At 42.0% G+C, this 26,212-nt stretch overlaps 1 protein-coding gene across 6 annotated transcripts in view; it reads right to left on the reverse strand.

Moving 5' to 3' along the window:
- Positions 1-26,212, reverse strand: part of cald1a (caldesmon 1a) — a 52,509-nt gene that overhangs the window by 17,120 nt on the left and 9,177 nt on the right. For 3 of the 6 annotated variants that reach the window (XR_011311359.1, XM_069709192.1, XM_069709190.1), the window contains exons 1-3: positions 11,149-11,285; positions 9,539-9,624; positions 1,254-1,391 (exon numbers count right to left, since the gene is read on the reverse strand). Coding sequence is in view for 5 of the 6 variants with exons in the window: in XM_069709192.1 (XP_069565293.1) it covers positions 1,254-1,391; positions 9,539-9,615 (215 nt within the window). In the remaining variant the exon portion in view is untranslated. Of the gene's footprint in view, positions 1-1,253; positions 1,392-9,538; positions 9,625-11,148; positions 11,286-19,028; positions 19,107-26,212 lie in introns of those variants that run through there. The other 3 variants (XM_069709191.1, XM_069709194.1, XM_069709195.1) reach the window with 3 other exon arrangements.

Consider the following 26,212-nt stretch of genomic DNA (forward strand, 5'->3'; position numbering starts at 1 on the left):
ATGGATTTCAGGTCTGGACTTGTTACCTTCCAACTACAAAACCTCTGTGAGCGAAGGAACCGCAGTGCTTTTAGCAAAAATGCAGACATATAATAATGACAATAACATGTGATGTGTTAGGATGCGGAGACAATAGTTGTTATTTAAGAGCCATGATGGGAAACATCACCAAATACATTATGATTCATCCTCAGGGGATGACGAATGCCAGTATAAAAGTTCCTAAAAATCCATCCAACAGTTGTTGCGATATTTCTGTCTGGACTGACCGACTCTAAAGCCAACATAAGCGTCCATGAAGCCTTCAATATGGCTAAAAACTATATATTTCAGACGTCATATACCGAAAGAATATTCTTCCACCTCGTCCAAACAGCATGACTCAAACTCCTCTGACCTAAAAGTCTGGCAAACATTATCCTTGCATCTGCACAATCAACAATGGCTCGCGAGCGCTCGGTCCTGTCTCAGCATCCTCCTGCACAATCCCCTTGTTGTTCGACCAGCCCAGGATGTATCTCTGAGCTCATAGAGAGGGAAACATTCATGGCCACAAAGCAGCGTCTGTATTGCAAGATGTCAGAGCGACCCACCACTTCCACTGTGGCCAAGACGATTTATCTCACAGCTTTAAACTGCATAGAAATTGATAGTTAGCCTCTTTGTTCCTGAGGCAGTCTTTCTGATGGATAGGTATGAGATCATGCATTGCTGAAGCTGTGAGCATGGGGCTGTAGTAACAGCAGTGCTCATCATTTCAAGAGTTTGGAGGATGGTAGGCGCGTTTTGCACAAGTGTAAAGTGTGTTTGCCTGCTATAAGGCAACGTTGTTGGCATGCCTGGCTAGCTTGCTTACTGCTGAGAAGTAGCCTCAATGGTGAGGAAGCAGATTAGTAAGAAACTGCACTAGTTTGGGGTTTAAAAAGCAAAACTACTGTGTAGATTGTCCCTATTGTGTGAGAGCTGCTATCAGAGTGACATGAGCAGCTTTGCCCTGGTCTGGGACAGCAATTTTAACAATTACTTGCACTTACTGACTTACCTTTGCAAATAAAGAAGATGGGGCCTCAATTGTTTCATTATGAAATAATATGCGCCTTGTTTTTTTTTTAATCGTGAGAAATCTTCAAATAATCACCAAAATTGCAATATATTGTCCAAAATATTCTCCCACTTTACTGGTGCTCTTGAACCAAAAATTGACAGCAAAGTTCTCGGTATTTATCTTAGAGAGAGCTTGTGTTTTGCGTCACCTGTGGCTGTTGGTCATGACCAGATTGTCTGGCTGGCCGCTGGGCTCTTCGCTCTCCCGGCCCTTCAGCCTCTCTTGGCGTGCCCTGCGCCTCCTCTCTCGGGCCGCCTCCTCTTCATCATCATCATTTTTTGCCATCCTGAGGGAGGCAAAAGAAAAACAGTGAGAAGACAAAAGAGCACATGTTCTTTTTTTTCTTTTCTTTTTTTTTTTTCTTCCCAGCTTTCAAATCTCCATCTTCTTTCGTCCTCAATTTAGCATCACGGTTAGAAACTTCAAAGTGAACAATACTTTAAAATGGACTGTAATCACCGCAGAGACCAAACCTGGATTCGCCCTGAGTTTTTTTTTTTTTTTTTTTTCCTGTCTTCTATCAAGCTGACCTGTCAGCTGTGCAACAAACAATGCTTCTTATCGTGGCTGCAGTTTTGACGAGCTGATAAGAACTGTGTCTGGAGATATGGTTTGGCTGAAGATAAGAGAGTGCCATGAAACGGTGTTTCTGGCCCACAGCTTGTGCTGGTCTGGTCAGTGTTGGACAGCAAACTGGAAAGTGGTGTGTGCGCACTGGAAATAACCACTATTCTTAAAAGTTTAGAAGGCTTCAAGGAATTTAATACCACGTTAAATATATCACAATATAAAAGATATTTATGCGTACACTAAATACGAAGCTACGGAGCGTTAGCCTAGACTACCTTAATTCGGCACAAAAATAGGGTAAAAAAATTATTTCCTGCATTGAAGCTACTCTGCAGAATTTGACGTTAAAACCATAAGCAAGAAGCAAAAGTGGTTTTAAGCCAAGAGGCAAATCCGTCATTAGTATGTGAACTGTTGTTTTGAAGCTTTGAGTTTTGCAGTTTGGTTGTTGCCATCTTGGTTTTTTTTGGAGCAAGAAGTGACCATATTTGTGCGAGCTGGGGATGAGCGAGGGCTGTATCTGACTGATAAACCTGAGGACACTATGCCCCGCTCACCTATACCAGAAACCCGATTGCACCTCAGGCATGTCAATCAAACCAGACACGCCCCCCAAACACACCTCTCTTTGAGGCGTAATATTTAAAAGGTTATGGAATTATTTATAGAAGGACCACCAGACCACTGATCAGAAAGAGGGAATGACATCATTATGACTTGTAGAAAAAAACTGATTGACTTTGTATTTCATGAAAGAAGTTGATGCTTTTTTAGTGGTAGTCTATTGAGGATTTCTTTGGAACCAGCCCCTAGTGGGCGTCACTATTATTGCACTTTCAGGAATTCCACATTAGGCTTAATTTTTCAGAGCCAGATATTTTAACAAACAGTCTGTGTTTTAGGCACAGCTGTACCTTGAATTTTCTGTTCCCTTTTATTTGAGTATTTTTCTTATTACTATACATAACTGATCAACCTTACAGTAGATAAAGTAAGGTTAAAGGAGGTCGTGTCTAACACATGGATGAACATCTGTTTTTTGCATTAGCAATGTGAAGAATTGAAGAACTTCTTTCTCCACGCACCACCCTGCCTTAACATTAACAAGAGATGTATAAAAAAAAAAAAAAGAGCAAAAATCTATAAACCATTCATCGCCTTAATGGAACAAAATCCAAAGCAGACATACTGTGGATTATGAATGTATTTATTCAATGCAGTGGGTTAAGCAATGGGTGCGGCTGTAAGCTATCATAAACAAGACTCCAGTGTTCACAATCTAGTTGGCTAGAGAGCTACTGTATATTTATGTGCTTAGATTTGATTGAAAGCAACAAGTTCAGGCCTTTTTCTGGGGCCTGTCCAAAGTCAGTCTGGGAAATGGGGGGAACTCTGTCTGCTGAAGTACAATAGACTGTTTTAAAGAAAGAGACTACACCCAGAAGTAAAGTATATTTGATACTGGACTATAACTTCAGGCATCATGAACTAGGGATATCTGACATTACAAGAAATACCCAAGACCCATTTTCCTTTGCCCAAAGTAACCAATCCATTCCCAAACTGCTGTGTTTCTGGCCACCTGACATCTCTGAACTCGGCTCCATGCTTGATCTGTGTTGCCCCGGCTGACCTTTACACTCCCACTGCTAACCACATGCCTAGCTACCTAACATCACAGCACAGCCTTTGAGGTCAGCCAGCCAAGCATGCCATTGCATGTTAATTGCAACATGTGTGGTGAGCCGAGCTAAAGCTGCTGGGGTTTATGTGAAGTTTTTACAGCTTGTGAACAACAGTTTTCCCTCCTTCTTTTCCTTCCTCTTTTCCCCCCCCCCCCTTTGCCTCCTGTTTCTCGCTCTCAGATGAGAAACGTTGTCATAACAGAACAGATGAATCTGCAAACGCCCAAGCTGGACCTGCGGGACGGTGACATCAGTGACGTAAGGCAATGCTTTACACATGTGCACGTACGCTTGCTTAGCTCAGTTAATTCAGCATTTATAGGTGTAGAAAATTGTCCTGATCCAGGGGGAAGTCTATGCTGAACTCTCACTGCTTTGGCCACAAGTTGCAGTGACATATAGTAGGAATCGCTAGCATAACATGTACTTTTCTTTTCTTTTTTTTTTTTTTTTTTTTACATTTTCTCCTTGCAAGAAAAGCCCCATGAAGTCATCAGACTCAAAGAACATTCTCTAAAGTTTACTAACATTAGCCCCAACGAGCTACTGGTCATTCCAGAGCTGTAGCAAAAAAAAAAAAGAAAAGAAAAAAAGAATATCACATTTTTGATCTAGATAAGTAGTATTTTTCAGTTCCATTCAAATAACATTGACTTCACATGAGTTCCCTTCAATAGAAAGTACATTAACCCTTATTTGAAATGCCAGCAATGCATGTTTTTGTAAGAGAGAGAGAAAAAAAAAAAAGAAGTTGCGAAACAACTGCCGTAATTCCCGGAGGACTGTTCCATCCTAGAAACAGCACCAAAATGTCATGAGAAAGAGAGAACGACAAGAGCTAAAAATGGAACAAAAAGAGTCCTTGGCGGCGGTGACGATGACAATCTCAGGGTTAAAGATTCCTCAGTAGGAGAGAAGAACAAACTCCTAAAAGCTGAATTAGCATTTCTGTCAATCACAGCCATGGCTACAGACAGACAGACAGACAGACACACACACACACACACACACACACACACACACACACACACACACACACACACACACACACACACACACACACACACACACACACACACACACCCAAAGCCCTGTTTTAATATCCCTTTCCTTACCTAGGCCCCAAACTCTATCAGCATACTGACAGAAATATGGGGAGAGGTGGAAGGAGGGGGAGTAAGGGAAGAGAAAAAAAAAAAAAAAGGAGAGGAAGAGAAAGCCAGTGAAATGGGATAGAGTGAGGATAAAGAGAAGCGGGAAATGAAAAACGGGAAAGGAAAGGGCGTGCACAATAATGGAAAAAGGAGTAATCTGCAGATTTTATCGCAGTCGACACCTTTTCCTGTACAAAATGATGTGCAGCCAGAGTAATACGCTTCAGGTATGTTTGTCTGCCGGTATATAGTGTGCGACAGATGCCTATTTCTTGGGTGGCCAAGTACAGTAAAGAAAGCAACCTGTGCACTATTGGCTGACAGCTAACGCACCCTGTAAACTTTAGTTTCACACGCGGCAGCTACGATGGAGCTCAAAGGAAATGAAAAGCTTTGTATTGTATGTGATAAACCTTTCACATGCTGAATAGTACAGTAAAGCTGATTCAAGCAGTATTCTGCAACAATCTGCATGGATAGCACACAAAGCGTCAGCATCCGTGAGCCTATTAGGAGGAAATATGTCCAGATATTTTCTTTACAGCAAAATATCTCAGAAATGTCAGTGAAAACAATTTGGGAAAAGCCCATGAGAAAAGACTTCTTCACCCCTCCTTGGCGAGAGAGGGACAGAGGCAGGGGAGGGAGAAGAGCGAAGAGGAAGATCGGGACGAGAGAGGGGGCAGAAAGAGCTGCTGTGAACGGAGGGGAGGGGGGAGAGGGATGGAGAGGGAAAGAGGGAAAGAGGGCGGGGGCTTGGCTTGCGTTGTCAGAAATGCTGACCCATTCCCACGCTGGCCTCTCTGGACTATTTCCCTTCCGACTGGCGACCCACAGGACCACAACGTACCCCGTCTGCCCCCCCCCCCCCCTCCTCCCGCCCCCCGCGCTCTGCCGGTCCGGCTCCAAGGATACAAAACATTAGCAGTGATACAATTCCCCCAGACCGCCTTTATTCTGACTCACAGAAGAATGAGGCACTATAGCATGCATAAAGAACAGAGAGTAAGATTAGGCGTCCCTCCCTTCATAGCTGATGTATTAAGTTAACATATGATGCTCAAATATGGTTGTAACCTCTCCATGTCTGTCTTTGCCTCTCTGTCTGCGTCTCCCTGTCTCTTCCCGTCAGACCCAAAGGTTTTACGATGCAGGACCGGGTCATGTTTGCAAAGGTCCATTCACTCGGGGCGGAGATTGTTTGGCACGGCTCATTCACGGAGGATGGGTGTTATTTCCTCAGTCCTTCCTGGTCTCTCAGGCGGAGGGCTAGCGCACATGTAAAGAATGAAGAGGAAAGGGAGGAAGAGGAGGATGGTGGTTAGAGAGAGAGAGAGAGAGAGAGAGAGAGAAAGAGAGGGGGGGAATTGGCGTGGGAGAAGAAAGAGGAGACTGAGTAGAAGAGGAGGAAGAGGAGAAGGATATGGAGAATGAGGGGTTGGAGATTTAAGGAGTGGAGATGAAACTACGAGCAGCAGTCTATTAGCTTAGTTTAGCAAAAAGCCTTGAAACGGCTAGACTGGCTACGTCTGCATCGTTAAGACAGAAAATACCGTCCATACAGTCTTCCACGTAAAAGATGGGACAGTCGGACATATGACATGAGCGTGAGTTTGTGACATCACAAACTTATGGAAGTCCATACTGCTTGTCCAAAAGGCGCAGCCGCTGAATTTAGGCTGTGTGCGTCTCTCCATGGACTGAAGGTTGGACATGTTAACATATATATATATATATATATATATATATATATATGGCACTTAGACCTGCTTTAGAAACCAAAAAGAAATCTCAACTTATACATGTGGCACATTTACTGTGGATGCCGAAACTAAACATATTGGTCTAATCTGCATTCCATGAGAGTACAATCATTGTGTCCGAGCAAATATTTTGTGAAAGCCCAACCCAGTACAATAAAATGCTCAAATACACAAGTTTCATTTGGCAGCAAGTGACAACAACTTTTTTGGGGGTAAACTATTTGTTCTACCGCCGTTACAAAAGAAGACAATTTTTTTTTTTTAGCTGAAGCAGAGACCCTCTGGTCACTAAATTGACTGGGAAAATTCCACATCCATGCGCTGTCTTCGGATAAGGTGAAAAAAAAAAAAAAAAAAAGAGCAGACATTCCTGTCTGACTGCGTTTGAGGGAAGGGAAACATGCTATAGCTCTGATGAGCTGCATGGATTGGGGGAAAAGGAGAGCACGAGAGTGTGAGAAACCTTAGAGCAGAAAATGATGCGTGTGTGTGTGTGTGTGTGTGTGTGTGTGTGTGTGTGTGTGTGTGTGTGTGTGTGTGTGTGTGTGTGTGTGTGTGTGTGCGCGCGTGTGTCTATACCAAATATAACTAAAAGTGAATTGAAGCCTACTGAGCACCTCTATGTCAACAATAATTTTCTTACAGCTAGAACTGAGGCTGATGTAAGACAGAACAGAGAAGGCTTGGCTGTCCTCCCGCCGCGCGCGCGCACACACACACACACACACACACACACACACACACACACACACACACACACACACACACACACACTTGTACACTCAGTTGTAGTTAAAAAAAAAAAAAAAAAAGGTGAATGGGGCTTGTCAAGCCTTCATCACCTGATGCTGATCCGAAACACACCGACACATACTGAAGCGAACACCCGCTGCATGCAAGCACGGCTCCTAACCCTTGTGCGCGCAATGCACGGCACATACAAGCGCAGCATGAGCAATATTACACAAACTAAAGGACATATTAAAAAAAGAAAAAAAAAAAAAGAGAGAGCCACACACGCTCTCTCACACTAACACAGACAATCGCAGTGTGCCAGCTTGTAGGAAACAGCTCATGGAGGACCTGGCCAGTAAACACTTATAATAGCCAGGAATTTGGCATTCCTACAGCCGTTATTATATGGCCCCACATTCTCCCTGCACTCTCCGTCTTCTCACAGCACGCTCAGTGATGGTTGAATGGAAATAAGCCAATGAGAAAACATGTGGTTTTGACTAGCCCGACCAAGAGGGGCATGTAAATATTGATTGTTTCAATATATTGGCAGAAATGGAAACAATGTCGAGATGTAATCTTTCATCAATAGCAGGAGCGGCGTGTCGCCTGCCAGCTGAAATTATTGCTGCTTGGACCAAATAAACAGTCATGAACCAACTCCCGCCGAGCTGAAAATGTAAATGTCGGAGGCGCTTACGACTCTTACTCTTTTTCACCCTTGCTCCATTTCTCTTTCAGTCAGCCCTCATCTCTTCTCTGTCGCCTCTTTCTTAGTCTACAATTTCTGCCAAATTCCATCTCCTCCATGTAACATAAACACTCCAAAAATGCATAAATAATTCTAGCAGTCGGGGGTTTATGGGAGGTTTTATGTTGTGAAACCTAACAGGTATTAATTAACCTTCACTTCGGTTATAAAGAGTGCATCTGAGGCAATGAGGCATAACTGTTTAACAAAATCTAAATAAACAGGGTCTTTCCCATACAATGACGCTGAGAAGCACAGACAGGTTTTAAAGGCTGTAGATTGAAAAAGTAATCAATACGACAAGTATGACATTTGCCAGGTTGCAAAAAAAACAAATAACATCAATTAACTGCTAACTTTAATCTGCGGCTGCTAAATGTGTACATAAACAGCTGTTTGCTGACACGTTAGCCATATCGGATACATAAAACGATAATACTGAATGTTAGCATTGTAATAACTGCTCGTTGTGCTGCCCTCCGGTGGCTAAAATATAATCGTTGCAGCTTTAAAGGATATATTTTACAGTGTAAAAAAAAAAAAATACTCTTTTTAAGCAACACAAGGATATATTTAGTATATATATGACTCCATATTTACTTATCGAGTCATATGTACACTATTACCATCTGTGATTTGTGATACGTTTTTCACTATTTCAGTGTATCATGCTCAGCTATTCATATGGTGAACTCTGTTTTTGAGTAAAAACATCCCTGTAATTTTGCATGGAATAACATGTTGTAAATTAACTTAGGGGCATCCGTGTAGCAGGCGCAACCTGGCCAGCACTTTATTTCCGATGTCTGGATGAATGACTTAGCACTCAATTTTATTACCTAGTGTATCTCCACTATTGTGGACATTTTCCTTTGTACAAGAAAAGCAATTTTAACTTGAGCAACATGGCCTTGTTCATCACTAAGGTAAATGCTCCTCAGGTATTCTTTGTGTCATAAAAAAATAATTATCAGAGAAAAACATCTATGGATTTAGCTGTGGTCAGACCTATGTCAGCTTGTTTTCCATGAGTGATGGAGTAACTGGCTCTAATAAAATGTTTCTCAGAGGCAAGTGACCTTGGCCGGTATCTGCATGCACATCAACCTCATCCCTAATTGCAGGGGCTGCAGCACAGATGAAAAGACTTTTGTAAAAACGCTCTATAAAATACCTCCTTGGCACACGATGTATCAAGCCCTCACAATAAAAAAACCTTTTTAGTATTTCTGATTACTGCCCTTGGCTGGTTATCACTCAATCAATTTGGTGAAATTAACTTTGGTTTAATCATTTTCTGCCATTGAGTCAAAGAGGGTTCAAATGGCCACAGTATCTGGGAGAGAAAATTGGAAAGAGGGAGGGAGGGCATGATTGGACATTAAAGGTCATTGCATTGCTTATCAGATTTCTTATCAACCCTTTTTTGACTCTAGCCTGGTTTGGAGAAGCCAATATTTGCCGAGTGATTTTTTTTTTTTTTTTTTTTAAAGGCCCAGCTTCTGGCTCCATCCTCCTTTAACTTGGCATGAGCATCAGAGGAGCTGCACTGTGCATTGACAACCTCAGCCTCATTATACAATACAGGCTGTACCCTCTGTTTCAACAACCTAAGTAGTAAAATTTTAATGACAGCAGCGTCTCCCCCTCTGGGCTACAGGTGTTCTTTAAGCCACTGTGGAGGTTACTGACTTTTTAAACACTTTCTTGCTCTACAGGAGAATTAGTTGGAAAATCCTGGAGTGCGAATCTGCAGACAACCAAACGGATCTTACCGTTCGGCCTCCAAGCGCATCTCCTCCCGCTTCTGCCTTCTCAGCTCCCGGCGCCGCTCAAAGTCCATTTCCTCCATGATTGTGCCCTGTGGGGTGACATCATCAAACATACAATTGTTAAAGGAGGCAGGAAGTAGGAAATACATTAATTTAAGTTTCCTGAAGGGACTGATTCGCCAGCCAAACAAAACATTAGTGTTTTAATATGATGACATATGATATTATATGATCAAAATACTGTATTTAATGTTATAATCAAATCAAAATCTGTTTTTGGTCATATTTTTGTTCTGCATTTCATGGCCAGTTAATTTATTTACATTCTGTAATTATTAGTATTTTGAGGCCGATGCTGATACTGATATTCGGGAGTAAAAAAATTCCGATATCAATATATTGGCCGATTTTCTTTGTATAATACACATAAACACATTTTTTACAATGATTCCTTAAAAATATAAAATGGAAGCCGGATACTTTACAGTTTTACAATAAATTTTATTGTTCAAAATGACATCAGTGCATAGAACAGGGAACTTCACTGTGGATTTATGATAAATAACTACAAACAAAAAACACCAAAAAATGTCCAAACCATCCCAAGCATATTGTCAAAAAATACATCGGCGCATATCAGGAAACACATATACCGATCTATTTGGGATTGGCCAATATTGGCCCTCCAATAAATGGGGATTCAAATCATACAGAAACCTCATTGTTTACTGTTCATTTCTTTTACACAATATGAGAGCTGCTTGTATCCATTTACTGCTGATGCAAATGGAAAAATTCCTACAACTGCTGTTTCACATTAAAAGCACTCATCTGGAAAAATAGGGAGTGGCTTTTATTGTGAAAAGGTCACAGGAAACACACCGTGATTAGTGCTAGCGGTGAGGATCATTTTCTGCACGCTCTTATCCTCATTTCGTTGTTTTCAATTCTTGCAAATAATAGTTGAAGCGGCCGTTTAAAGAATATTTGCTGTCAGATCTAACTTCCATTAAACTTGCTGTTACCACGGTGACCAGAGGTTTCACCAAACCAGGACCCGAGTCCTGTTGATAACACGTATGTATACATACGTAATATATATACAATATGCTCGCAATAATAACCAGGAGTGTGGTCATGTCTCTGTATATACAAGCCTCAGTTAGGTGGCGTAGATCCAAGCCACCCAAGTAATTTTGTTTGAAATCTGGGGAACAAGGCAAAAAAAAAAAAAAAGAAGACAAGACAAGAGATAGAAAGAGACTGGTAGGAGAAGCCAAGACAGGATGTTACCTCCATCAGTTAAGAGCAACTCTCACTAAAAACACCCCGAGAGGGGTACGTGACTAGGTTGTTCTGTGAGGCCTGAGACCACCCAGGAGCTGCTGAGCCTCCCATCATACATCTACGATTCCTGCCAAACCACCACCAACATCTACTGTACACTGGAGCAGAGAAAAGTGATGCTAACTGGGCATTTTAGGGGGTAAAAACACACAGCAGCTGCATGAAAGCGCTGAAAAAATATAATATTTAAGGAGACACCTGATTCAGAGAGAGAGAAAAAAAAAGTGGATTTCGGAGAAACAAAGGGAGAACTGTGGCCTTCATACCTTGTGTTAGCCTTCGGACAATGTCTTTTCCTTCACACCATACCAGCCTCTCACAATGCCTTCTCCAAATAAAGACAAAAAACATCTAGTAACAGTCTCCCACAGTCCGGCTTCAGCTGACAGAAAAGGCAACTGCCTGCTTCTTTCCCCTCCCTGCTACTCCTCCCTCCCTCCCTCGGTGACCTCCTTCCTTCTTTCCCTTAGTCTCGCCCCACTTCATCCATCCATCCCTCCCTCCCTTCCTCCCTCCCTCCCTCCCTCGTCCTGTCTCTCATTTTCTCTCTATCTGTAACTGCTGACTTTTTCCTGTGTTGTTTACCGACATGTCAGAGCTTGGCTATACTTTAGTAACTCTGCGCCGGGAGCACGCTTTCTGCCTGGGTTTCTCTTCCATCTACGAGACATCTGTAAGCAGGTATACGTGTTCAAGAGCATGTCGGTGCAATGTTACAGCATTCGCGTGCATGCTAATGAGCACACGTGCACGTAGAAAAAAAACGCACACCACGGGGAGAGACACTCTTTAAAGAAAAACCCACGACTCCGAGGGATCCCGTTTACTCTCACCCAGTCTCCTCCCTCCCCGTACAGTAAACACAGCCCACTATTACACTGGAAGAAGAGTGATTCTGTGACTCTGGACGAGATATTCTAAATACCGCAAGAATTCACTGTCTATGTTTAGATGCCTGCTAAAGTGTCATTTGTGAAACGGTGGAGGAAGGCAAATGGCACTTGGATGTGGGGCTATTCATACAGCCGTAATTAAGACGAAATGAGCGATAACTAAAACCGACAAGGCCTCCAAACATCACCAGTCTAATGACATACTTCCTTGAGCTGGCGACGCCAAGGGAGACAAACTTATTAGTAATGCAAGCACGGCAGCATATAAATTTGGAGTTATTGTTTTACAAATAACGCATGATTTATTCAGCTGAGAGGATTGCGTTTTCATTTGGTGCTCAGATTTGTACAAAAATGAGTTATGGATCCTTTTGGAAACAAGTCATTTACTCTTTGAAAATGATCGCCAGGTAAATTAAAAGGAAACAGATCACACAGTGGATTACATTGTTGAGATTTACATGAATAATAAACCTGAGATAATAGCGTTTTCAAACTGATTTATGATGTATGAACAGGGCTGCTCATTGAATGCAGAAGACACATTGTCTTGCCTTCACATGGGGGAAAACCATGTCGAATGCAGCCAGAAAGGGCCCTCAGTGAGACATCGAAGTGTAATGTGTACATCGCTGATGGGACCACCCACGCTTTGCAAAAAGCTAACAGAGGCAGGAACAGAAAGACGGCATTCCATAAAGTTTCGCAACCTGGAGTCACAAGTTTGTGACATTTTCCGACTTTTTACAAGTTCCGCCTGCCCGAGCCTGTCCGCTGTAAAAAGTTTTCTTCCTTCACTGCATCTGTCCATTTTTCTCCACCATTTATTTACATCCATCCATCCACACCACCCTCCCTTCTAACTCCGTCTCTCTTTTTGCTTTTTTTCTCCTCCCCCTCTTTCTCTCCCTCTGTCTGCCCCAGCCGTCTACAATGGCTATAATGACACATTTACCAGTCAAATTACTACCTGTCGAGACTGCCAGACCCTGGCACAGAAGCCAGAGTCTAAGTGCCAGCCTCTTGAAAAGCCTTAAAATCCAAGTTGATATTATCCTGACAGCTACTGGGATTACACCACCTCAGAATGCCTCTATGGTCTCACGAAGTCTTGAGTTAAAAGTCCCAAAACAATGGGCCCCTATCGGCCAGATAGGGGCACTATCTGGCCGATAGGGGCACAAAGCAGATCAAGTAAAATGTCTGGGAGTGTAGGACTGAAGAAAAAGTATGGACCAGCAGCAAAGCATCTATTTTTGGCTCTGGATGATGTTCCTAACACCGCTTTAGCATTCTGTGAAAAGAATTTGCAAAAGATTGCAGCTCTTTGGCCAGATTTGTAACTGTGATACTATCCTCAACTATCCTCTTGCAACCTTTAGACAAACACATTAATCTCCAGGTTATGGTTATGGAGCTATGCGAGGAATGCTCCTATTTAACCTCTGATTTTAGCAGAGGGGACTTGAAAGAGCCTTCAAATTACCCATTCACATGCCAGTTAAACAGGACTCCTCCTGCGAATCTTTGTGCGTGCAGGGGAATGTTTTGTTTGTTGAATAAAGGGAATTAATGTGAAGATAAACAAGTAAAAAGTAGCTTAGTGCAAGTTATGTCCTTGCCAGCTGTGAGTTTGGCAAATAAGGGAACAATGGTGACTTGTTCCTGCTGGTGGAGGCTGAAAAAGTCACAAGTCAGCTTCAGGTTTAAAAAAACAAACAAACAATCATGATCTTTATTCTGACATAACCTACTCTAGTCAAATATGTTATCTGATTTATTTCTATGATAAAGGCTATTATTTTACATTAACCTAGTTATTGGCTAGTAATGAAGGAGACAAGAGTCAAGGAAATAGCAAAAAAGCATTTTGGGCATTCGAGTGTATTTAATCTATAAATAAATAGACTAGATTACAAAGCAATTCAATTACAAACGTCCCGCTGAGACCGATAGGCATTAGTTCTCCTGGTCATAAACAAAATTATTCAAAATTCTGGTTTACATAGCCCTAACGCAATTGTCACTGGCCTCGGTACAAATGTTTTTTGTTTTTTTTTAGACATCACCTCACCCTAAACAGCTCATGCATACACACATGCACACGTTTACCTCATGCTGCTAACTCCTTGTCCATTTGCTAAACGCTTTCAATTTAAGATTGAACCATTGAGAAAAAAATTGTCACAATGGCAATGCAACTTCTTTGACATTTATTCAATAAAAGGTTAAAGTGTAGGACTGTTTAGCATTGCAAGTACAAACCAATAACTCCCGCGTTACCATATCTTTGTAAAAAAAAAAAAAAAAAGCAGGACAGGTACAAAACATGCTTTTTTACTTGAGAGGAGACGAGAGAGGGAGCTTTATATCTCGAGCAGTCAGGACCGTGCAGGTGTCCAGGTGAGGACAGGTATTCCAGTAAAGTGGAATGCAAAAGAAACACTGGCACGGAGCCAGGCCTTTCTGGTCTTTTCATCGAAGCAAGAACATATTTAGTCCACCTGCGGTTGGTATGCTGGGAGCTCATGAGGCACATTTACTCTTTTACCAGCCACGTGCCGTTTGAGTCGCAGACTACCTCAGGAGGGCTTATGAAACACGCGAGACGGATTCAAGTGAAATAAGTTGTGATTGTTCCACAACGATGCCCAATTATATAATACAAAACCACGTCAAATATCGTCAAGAAAATACAGAAAAGGTAAAAATACAATGGGCCGTGCGTGGAGGACGCGGCCTCTTAACTGTGACAAGAAAACTTTCACAAGCTGCAGGATTTTATGTATTTTGACATCGGCCGTCGTCTCATATCAATATTTGGTCAGACAGGGTTCAATTTTAGGGCTTCTAGACAAAGGTTGCAGAGGATGACAATACTTTGTTTCCACATTCTTACAAATTTTAGGCTTTTATTGTGACAGCAGGATTGATTCTGCTCAAATGCTGCCTGCAACACTAATTTGACACTTGTGATTCACCTCCCCTTTACAACTGAAATGACATAACCTCTTTCTGGCCTTGCTAAAGGTCAGCTTAGGTTGACAGTAGCCTGAGCAACTTCCCCCCCCCCAAAGTTATTGTGCATTCATCGTTTCTCACTAAAAGTCAATATGCTCAGGCCGTACATGAGGCCCAATAAGAGTGTATAACGTGTTTTCTTCCTCATAAAAGCTGATTTTCTCTGTTTCTATCTGTATTTTCCAGCGAGCTGTCTTTCTTTCTCCCGGTAGCTTTTGTTGGCACTTTGGTACGTTTTTCGGTTTTCAAAGTCTGCGCGGGCTTCCTCACGCTTCTTCGTCCACACAAGGTAAATTTGCACTCTTTCTTCCTTTTCTTTATATTCCCACTGAAAGGTATTGTATTGCACTAACGCATATTATTAAGGTAAATCCATACTATGATGCACCTTTAAAAATGTATGTAGGAGTTAACTGAGAATTGAACCACTAACCCCGACATGCGCCCCCATTTGCATGTAGCTATAGGACGACCTGCTGTCCACGTACAGAATAGGAGAATTAGATCTACTTTGACAACACAGGAACACACTCATTTGTACATTGGCCAAATTGGAGGTAAAGCAGACTCATTCATATGGGATATAAAGAGATAGAGCCAGCGGAGTGGTGGTTCAGTGTAAGCCCTAGATATAGTAGTAGTATCTTGGCTAAGTAAGAACGATCATTTTATGGTCCTTTTATCGCACAGATAAAGTTTCTATAGTAAAATGAGGAGGACGAGAGAACTAAGGAGCGAGAAAGAGATAGTGTGGGCCTGTAGGTAGTGCACACTAACAGCTGTTTGGGCTGAGGCTCTGGGGACAGTTTGAGTTGGGTAAACCTAACGTTTTCTGCAGGGGTAAGGAGTCTCCCGAGAGTAATCTGACAGGGCTGTTAAAATATGTTCAGCCTGTGCGTGAGGACGTGTGCATCATGATAAAACAGCATTTAACAAACAACATGTACATTTGCAAATGCGTTTGTGTGTGTGGAAAACATCTGCAGTCGAGTACAGACGAGGTACTAACTATGAATTATTGAATGCTTCGTTTTGTGTGCACTTTAAATAAGAATTGAATTTGGTTGAAAGCTTTTACAACCGTTGCACTGAAAATACAGTGTGTGTTTATGGTATAGTAAACGTGTGTACATGTGTGAAATCTATCGCCACCAACAGCGCTGTGTTTGGAAAGCTGGCCTTGTGGTTGTGGGTTTGTGCGCTGTGTGTCTCTGCTTGCACGTCCAGGCTGAGGCAACATTAACACGTTTACAGTCCCGGGATGCGTATTCAGAAATTCAACTGGAGTTTTTTTTTTTTTTGTCACGGCGAGGCCAAAAATTTTTTTCTGGCTTTGCATCCCTCCTCGTCCCTCTCTCAGCTTCATACCATGTATTGTCTCTTTCTCTACCTGCCTTTCAAAGTCTGATCGACACGCTGGTTAGGTGATATTGTTGACAGATAATGTACACTGCGATGTAACAAAGCTACAATTTGTTATTTTAAAAGTAAAACTTGGCAGAAACTTAAATATATCTTTTTAAATTCATAGTTTACAAGCGAAATTGGAACCTCTGACTATGCACTGTCCATCCAACCGGCTGCAATAAACTGAGCTATTGTTTAAAAATTTGCAAACCATGCTGAAGAGTTCTACGCATTAATGACACCAAACCATCTGGAATGAGAACTTTTTGGGTTCTAAACCGTAGACAGAACAATCGTGGACAAAGATAAGACTGTTTACTCCCTTTATATAAAAAAAAAAGGCAGCTGCCTATAGAGTAGGGTTAGCTGCTAAATACAACAACAAACAGGAAATTACCCAAAACACTCACTGTGCCTTTAATGTTATGTAAGCTTTTTCTTTTTTTACTTTGTCTTACTCAGTGCATATCTATACAATAGCCACGTTTGAAAAATTATGTCAATAATGTCTGTTTATGTTAAAGTAAAAAAATATAGGTTTTTTTGTACTATCAAATATTAACAGTGGTATCAGCCTCAAACTTGTAGCATCAGTCAGCTCTACCGTCTTTACCCAGTTTTCTTTTCTTACTGTCTCCTTCCTACTTGGACCACAATGCAGCAGCTGCAGACTATATGAAGAGGGGCAGGGTTGGTTAGCTACGAATTAAGTTTAGTACTTGGTTTATTTTTTTTTATAGGATTTAATCACATCAAGCAGCCACACTTCTTTCTTAATTTGCATGTGTCTGCATTAACATGGCACAGTGTGAATGTCAACCACACAATAGCCTCTGCTGTCAAAATCGGTCTTCTGCTGCGACTATATATTCTAGGCAACATATGAGGTGGCCAACTGCATCAGGGCTCAGCTCAATCTCAATACCATCTGCTTTCCTCTCACACTCTATCTCCTCCAAAACAAATTTTTAAGAGTGGCTTCAGCTTCAATGAGGAAAAATTTCACCAAGCGTGAGCTGACGGTATTCAAACCTGGAGAAGCTGATGTCAATGCAAAGTGAACTGCAACTGGATAACGTGATGACATTTTTGAAGATTAGGGCAAGAAATGCCAGAATACCTCAGATGTACTGTCATTAATAACTTAAGATCTAATGATCAAGACTCAAATCCCTCCTCAAATCGTGCAAAAATCTCCGCCGTGCTGACTTTGGCTGTCAGATAGAAGACGAACCAACCAGGGGAAATTTCACATCAGTGTAAGGAAAAGACCTGAAGGTCAAAGATGTTAAGTTTCCATTCGGTGGAGAAAAAGGAGACTCCTGCATTCCCAGACAATGGTTCACATTCCATAACACCTCTCTGTGTCCTGTGAATCATACACACTGAGACAGACTGACTGAGGTTATCTGTTCACACACACACACACACACAGCCAAGAAAATCTCAATGGAATACCTCGGATGCATTATACTTTAGAGGGTGCTACAGGCTACAGCTAGCAGAGCTAGAATTAAACAATGACTGGATGTATCACTGGATCAGTGAGCCGGAAATTTATAAATCATGTTTTACATAATTAAAAGCCTGTGAAAACTTAGAATTTTCTAAAAAAAAATTCATGAGTAAAAACGCAACAATCAGATAAATAGATAAAGCTCAGGAAAGAACCCAGCCAGTCAGAGACGTTTGAAAAAAAGCTTTAAGCTAGACTTAAGGTGAATGTTACAATTATTACCCAATCTCTTCTGTGAACATCATTCACAATTTCCTGTTTTTGTTTTGTTTGCATGGGCAGTTTTGATTTAACCTCCTTTGGTTAAATGGCCGGTGTGTTTACCGGTGATCTGATCGTGTGACTGCTTGACTTTCCTGACCTATCAGACTTTTTTTTTATTGTGATGTATCCTCTCCACGTTCCCGGAAATTAACATAAATGATGGTCAAACTAAAAAAGACAAATAGATCCCCCTGCAAGGCTGGAATTATCCTTATAAGTACTGTGCAACTCACCTGATGATCTTACTTTCTCAAACTGCATGTTGTGATAAACTCCCGATAATGATTACCATTCGTTTCAATTATCTCTTACACTGATGAATCCCTTTTGGAAAAGAAATTGTAGCATGATACGTTCTCAATTCTTGTGTTGCCCTGATAAAAACAAATTACTGTCAATGTAGCATTCTTGAATCCTGTGTTTTATTTTCCACTGTCAGTAAGATAACTTAGCTAAACTCCAAACACACTTTTATCTGTTATATATTTAGACTATGACTCACTGTTCTTTTAATATTTCCCCCCTCTCCAACACATCCATGGGACTTTTGTACTCTTCATCACACCAAAGGCTGCATTAGATCTTAAGGTATTGTGCCCGATCCTTTCTGTAGAGAGAGACAGCTGAAAACACCTGTGCGTCACCAGCTTGCATTCCCCTTCAGACTGAGGGTGTGTTTATGTGTCCTTTAAACCCCATGCCTGAAGCTAAGTCACACTTAAATTGCAATAAAAATAATACCCGTGCATGCCAGATCCATCATCTGAATCTCACAGCTTTCCATCTGAAAGGTTTTAGCACACAGATGTTGAATTTAAACTGCAAACACATCGTTGTTATTTTCATTTTTGAGGAGATCTGACTAAATCCAGCTTCGAAATCTCACTGGACTTGAAGCTCTTAAAGGTTTACACCTGAAATGAAATGATATGGTTAAATTCATATTTGTCAACTGCGAATCCAATTTACGAAATTAAATACATGCCAAAGAGGAATCAATATAGCAGCTAGCTGAAAAAGACCAGTTATAAAAACACTGTCTTACTTTCAGATGGAAATTTGCATCAGGAGTCTTCCTGCTTCAAAAATAAATAATACTGTAAAAAGGCAGTGTCTTTGTGAAACAGCTGCAAAAGCCAATATAATTCCTCTCTTGTCTTTTGACTTTTAAAAGGCTTGAGTCCCTTTTAAAAGTGCACTTTCAGACGCTGCACCCACAATCAGGCAGAAATGGGGAAAAAAAGCATTCCAAAAAGTACAAATCCCACACAAAATAGGGATGTTTGTACGGCATCAAAAGGCTACTGCTCACTGGCAGTGCTCCATATGACCAAATATGGAAAGAAAAAAAATCCTGCCTTTTCCCGTAACCAAACTGGGAAAAAGAAAAAAAAAAAAAAAAAAAAAAAAAAGGGAAGGGGGGGAAGGTTTTCTTGCATGCTGTGTGCACAGCGAGATAGAGCTCTCACACTCACTACACAGTGGCCACAGAGTTGGCTCCCTCTCAAAACAGCATGACTGATGGTGATGGTGGACCTGCCGTGACATCTCAGCGAACACTGTCGGGGCACACGCGCACACGCTCACGCACACGCACGCGTACACACCTGCACGACTCACGAAAGAAGAGGCGCACCGATCTTTTCGCTGCGCTGACATTTAATTTTTTAACACACACAAAAGCTTTCTTCACTTTCACATATGAGCTCTATACCAGCGGTGCGCTTTGAGTCGGAGCCCCCTGGAAGGGAACATTCCTCTGGGTGAAAAAGCAGCCGTTTCCAGAGCCACAGTCCTTTGCTTAAGTTAGAAACGGTTTGTTTATCTGGTCCCCCTCGCTATACGGAGTGGGTTCTGACATTCTCCTGCCACTGCTGCTGCAAAAAGGTCAATGCAGGCATGTCATTTCACAAGAAGCGTATGAAATGATCTGGGATGGTTTTTTTGTTTTTTTTGGAGTGTGTGAGCTGCCAGCGATGTATAAAAACCACAGAACAAAGCAAAAAAAAAAAGAAAAGAAAAAAGAAGGGACTTGTGCCTCTGTTTTTACAAAACTGTTTAGCTCGTAACTGAAGCTTTGTAGTAAACTTAGAAAAAGATTACTTTTTAAATATGCTTCATCTCTTTCTTGCAAAGTGAGAAGATGGTAAATATGCCACTTCTAGCAGGTAGCTTAGCTTTGCTGGCATAATTGTTAACAGGGATTCAGCTAGTTTGGCTTTGTCAGTACTTTTAAGACCGAAAGCAGTGAGACTACTCAAAAGTTAGTTAAAAAAAAACTAAATTCAAAAAGTCGTGGTCAGACGTAGTGCCTCTCCCTTCTTACAGTCTTTGTACTAAGATTGATCTTAGCATTAAGTTTAGCAAGAATTAGTTTAGTTCACGCTCGTGAAAAGTCTTTCTCGAAGACCATAATACTTTTTTTTTACGACGGATATCTTTTGCTTTGCTGCCAAGTAACGAAGACGGGAGAAAAACGTGATAAATAAGCTATTCCGGCTCTTTCTTCCCCTGTTTGCACAGGATCCAGGCAGTCTTAGTTTTCAGCAGTGCAGCCCTCTTATGTAAGCGTCTCCTTGAAAAAACACATCAGATATTCTGGCACAAATATCAAGAATGTCAAATAATCTCAATAAATATGCACCCCTGCACTTGACATGCGATATTAAGAGTCTGTTGTGTAATCCCACAAGGACTTTACAGTGAAGCCTTCATCTTTTTGTCACTCACAATCAAATGCGATATGAAAACGTACATCCATTGAAAGGCCAGGGCAGCATCAGAACTACACTGTAATAGGATCAAACAAGACAGGAATCAAATGAATAAATAAATGAAATTTTTCCACATCATTTTTCTGTCAAAGCAAAACAGAGTTATGATAAATACACTAGGATAACATCAAGTCTCGTAGGACCTTGAGGTGCACTGTGACATTTTGAAAGCTATTAAATGGGATCGTAAATAAATAATGACAGACAGATGCCGAATGAAACCAAAGACAAAGGAGTCGGCGATCTCAATGCACTCGAAAATAACAACGTCTCAACAGGTTGCTTAATGCTCCAGCGTACCTTCTGGACCAAAGGTTTATCTGTCCTTTTAAGCAAAACACACAAGAACATGTGACTTCTCATGAATCCATCTCTCATCCTGCTCTCGTATCCATTTCCAGGAGGAAAGCAGTCTCCTTCTCGTTCCTTCAGGACAGCTCGTCTTGACACCTGCCTTCTGTCAAAGTAAATGAGGCCCGAGCAGGAGTCTGTGTCTCCTCAACAGGACATTAATCTGCTACTAGTGAGCGGACCAGGGAGGCTAGTGGAATCAGAGCACTGATATATGGTGGGTTTTAGTCTAAGCACTGCTACTGCCGACACCGCAGCTAGAGAGAACGGTTTATCCAGCTGATGGCAATAAAGAGGAATCAAACAGAAGAGGATAAAAACAGAACAGAAATGATCTCTAGTGAGCAAGGAAAAGTTTAGTTGTCCTCTCAGAATCAGTTACTGAAAGATCACAGTTTCAGCCACTGCAAAAAAAAAAAAAAAAAAAAAAAAAAAAGCCAGTGTGTCTGGCTAAAAGTCCCTCAGGCAAGATTCTGAACTTGTAGCATTTTAATAAGTGTAAGTCACTCTGGATGTGCACCAAAGCTCAATGACTACAACGTAAACGTGATTAGCATGATCCACAGCAGCCCACTGCCTCTGGTACATGGGCAATAACACGACATGCTGGAAGCATTAAGTGGAACATAAAAATGTATTTCTCATAAAGCTTGAGAGGTTCCTTATGTGCTTCTCTGAGGCAAAAAAAAAAAATTAAAAAAAATATGGAAACAAAATGGATCTGCTGAACATTTGTGACATGCTTCCTATAAAAGCCACGTTTCGGTCTCGGGCGGACGTGTGGCTCTCTCGGTGTCCGGAGAGAAATTACACTTTGGTGAGGGAAGGAGAGAAAATTGGAAGGATGAAAGAAAAAAGAAGAATATAAACCACCAAGTGATTTATGTGGCTGACTCAAACCACGCTGCGAGAGGATGCCTTCTCCATCATACCTTACATGGAAACATACATGAGGGTAGAGTGAGGCTAAAAAGCATGATGCAATGCCCCCATGCACTGAGGGCCTGTTGAAAACATGACAGCTGAGTGAAAACCCCCCACGAGTTTGCCTTTTTTGCGCATGCACCGCACTGAATCCCCTATCAGGAAAACACTAAGAAAATCACTTAAACAGAGGACCTATTTATTTAAATCACTCCAAAAAGTCATAAATCTTTATCTTTCCTGCCTTGTTTTAACACACGAGTCAGTAAATCCTGCGGTGGAATGCCAATTTTTTTGAAGAGTGCTGCGAGGCTTTTCAAGGGTATTACATGACAAGGTATTTTTCAAAATAAAGGGCTGCATTCCTGGAGAGAGAGATAGGAGGAGATTAAGGAGCGGGTAGGTGGTGGGCGGGGTGGTGGGTGAGCAAGATGACCTGACCGAGGGTCTATTACTCGCACTGGATGTGGAGAGGTGGAGCGATCCCCCTGACGCTGCTTTCGCTTCTGTCTTGCTGGGAAAAAAATGGGAGCGTTTCTTCAAGACAAGACACACAGTGCATCCACACAAGTCAGAAAAAAGGTATGATAATAGAGAGCCGCACACCGGAGACAGAGCGGGACGTTTGGTTTTAGTTCAGCGGCTCCGTGTCGGGGTGTTCATTCGCACACGCTCTTCAGTGAATTGATGCAGGCCGGAGCTGCTTCACGGTGGATGTGCTGGGAATGTGCTCCTCAGACAGGTGTGGGGACGAGAAGACATTTGTAAGCAGAATACTCAGAAGACATTGGGCACCAGTGGCCGCGACAGTGACCAAGAAGAGACAGCATTCGACATGTTTAAATTACTCTGCAAACTGTCTGCTGGTACACTGTAAGTTTCGGACCAAATGCGTTGAGCGTCCTTCGATCATCCTGCTTATTTTTCTGGCCGTTTAAAGAGCAAGCTGCAAACACAACAAAAGAAAATGGTCACCCAACCCGATATCACGCAAAACCATCGAACACACCTGTCAGTCCACTAGAGGACACCATGTCAATGTCACGTTTTGCCACGTTTGGCTCTTTAGTTGCAAAATGCTGCAATATAATGACAAACATGTTTAAAGTATTTAACATTTCGTGAAACGCTTGCAAAGCAGATTTTTCTTTGAATATTTTGAAACCTACGTCAGCTGGTAAACTGGTACATCGCCACCACCGACTGTGAGCTGAACGCTGTGAAACATTTGCATGTTGTTTCACCCACTTTTCTAATTCATTTATCCATTTTCTACAACAGACATTTGCATAAATCTGCCATCCTCTGAAGTCAGCAACAATTTGTTTTGCATTGTTTTATTAGTAACTTTTAGGTCGAATTCAACACTGAAGTTCATGAATTTTACAGTAATACTCATCTAAAACACAAGCCGGTACAAATCGAGAGTGCAAAGAATAGTTACCAGATGAGGGATTGTAATAGGCAAAGGACTGGTGGGGTCATCACAAAGTTCAGCACAGTAAACCAGTCCTAATCCCAGTCCGCCTACACCAGTTGACAGATATGATGCCAGGAACTAGAAAACTCCAATAAATATCACACCCCTATGGAAAAGTTGCCTTTCAGGGATTTGCAGCAACACATTTTTAAGATATTAAACCCTTGCTTTTGAATCAGCGGACGCACATTCTCTAAGTGACAGTGAGCTCACCTCTCCTTCCAAAAAATACATTCCACTCTTCTCATACCTCAGATCCTTTCCGGGCTCTGCAGGGCTGAAGTTCACTCACTTTACCAGATCTCATTTTCGTGCATGGCTGTGCTGGCTGTTATTATTACTGTGGCAGCCGGCCAGCTTGGAAGGGTACATGCCTTCTGCCCCCATCTAAATCCCCCTCAGGGTGAAAGGTCCAAGCCAGGGTCTTAAGCCTGGACCATGCTTCACGCAGGTGTGTGAACATTCGACGCTTTGAGCTACACGTCTTTGCCTTCTGTTGAGTTCTCACTTGAAAATTAACGTTGCAGCTTGTGTGGATATATCATGCAACCACAAGAGAAAACTGACCCCTTTCGTTTCCATTCACTTCCGCTGAAAACAATCGTGCTGACCAGTTCCACAAAGGTCTACCGCAGCTGCACTTCATCAACTCTTCATGCAGACAGAAATTCTATGTGCTTCACCTTTGAGCGATTCAAAGGTCACACGTCGCATTTGTGAGCACAGCAAGGACGTTCCTCCACAGCCGCCATTTTTGTTGACCATTGTGGTCAAAGGAAACAATCTGTATAGATTTAACAAGAAAATATTACCTTCTCAAGGACCGAGATTAATACCAGCATAATTGAGTAATATTCATCAGCTTTACGCATTCGCAGGACTTACAATGCCTTGTCATCAGCTTTCAGGTACTTGCGTTTAGCATGTTCCTGTAGCCTGGCTTTCCCCGTCTACTGTTTAAAGTTTCATTCTTCGCTGTGATCGAAGTGGATCGAAGTCTGGAAACCCTGTTCACATTATGGTTCGCTCTGTCACTCTGAAGGGCGGACCAATCAGCGACCATTGGGGGTTGGCTGTGTGCGATGGCATTGATGTAATTCTAACAATGGTGGCAGCAGAATAATTTCAGCACGCAAAATGTGGTATATGTTGGCCAATGCCAATTGGGTAAAGGCCGCTCCAATAGTGCTCCAAAATCAAGATGCAACAACTGGAAACTGGAAATCCCCAGTGGAGCGTGGTCAGAACCATATATTCCCACAATGAATTTGGGTTTGGTAATACAATGCTGATGTTCTGGGCCTTATACAGTCGATAATGTTTGCCAGCTTCTGTCAAGTCTGCCATTGTGTTCATTTTTTTCTGTCAGTCTCGATGTCTAAGTGACCACCGGTGCAAACACCTGCAGTGTCAAACTTGAACTGCGTCTTTCAGGAGAGTTACCCCACGTCTGTCTATGTCTTCTCTCGTTCTGTGGTTATGTGACTTTGGGAGCCATTGCCAAAAATTCCAGGAAACCCTAGAGCTTCATGAGACATAACAAAGCTCTCTCTCTTCCTCTGCATTTGTCTCCTTCATTGTAGATTACACTATGTTTCACTGTCTGCCTCAGCAGGCCTGGAAGCTCTGCAGTTCATTCTCCCCGGGAGTTAAAGTAATTTTATTCAGTGGCTGATTGACTCATATCACACTATTATAAATGCTGGAGTCTCTTACTTTTTAATGCCTGTGCTAATTCTAGACCACAGACTATTTAGACCATGGAAGACGCAATCATCATTGAATGCCATTAGCATGATGTGGCATTTACCACTAAATTGAGAATAAAATTCAGCTTCAGAGGTTAATATATGTGCAGTATTTAAGCCTCCTAATTTCTAAATTTATTAGAATAACACATATCTCAGACAGCCATGAAATTGTAAATAATTGAGCAGTGCTCTTAGGAGGCTTCTCTGGTTGCTCTGTGGAGGTTGCGGCAAGCGTTTTTTTTTAGCTGATGGCAAAACTGGAAATGAGATTCAGTTCACAAAGCAGCAGCGCTAAATGGGAATAAATCCAAAACCACAGCCACCCCCTAGTCTGTCCATGGGGGTTCACCCATGTCGTCTGGTTGGAAAATTGTCTCCTATACCTGGGTCAACTCAGCTGTCAAACACATAGATGCATGTCTGAACCCCCTCATACACATAGACATGCACCTACATACACACCTATTCACCCACCACCCACCTTGTGTTTATGTTCAGAACTTGAGTGACTGGTATTTCATTTCGGCCTGCCCGGAGCCCTTTTGCACAGTTTGGCTTGGCCGGTGTACCATTACTGGTCATTAAGTCTAACCTGAACTAATAGGGGCCCATTTTCCAAGGTGGTCTCCCAGGTGGCTGTCATAGGAGTGAGTGGTACTGCGGGGCTCAGGGCTTGACTCAGACACACAGAATCTCGTGAAAAATCTGCCGGGACGCAAGCCAGACTTCATCATACATGGGACGCACACTCTTTGATAACAAGAACCCATTGTTCCAGGGGGGGCATCTGGGTGTTTTGTTTCTCATTAAGGCAGCCTTAATGAGGCCAGCCAAAACGGGCACCCCACCTCATCCCTAATATATACTGTACCGGGTTCATCAACATCTAACTCAATAAACCATCAAAAGTCCTCCACCATAAATAAAACCAAGTCAGGCCAAGAAACAT

The sequence above is a fragment of the Brachyistius frenatus genome, unplaced genomic scaffold, assembly GCF_029030835.1.
Source record: "Brachyistius frenatus isolate BFR_SWC_R1_liver_20210118 unplaced genomic scaffold, ASM2903083v1 Contig_81, whole genome shotgun sequence".
Lineage (NCBI taxonomy): Eukaryota > Metazoa > Chordata > Actinopteri > Embiotocidae > Brachyistius > Brachyistius frenatus.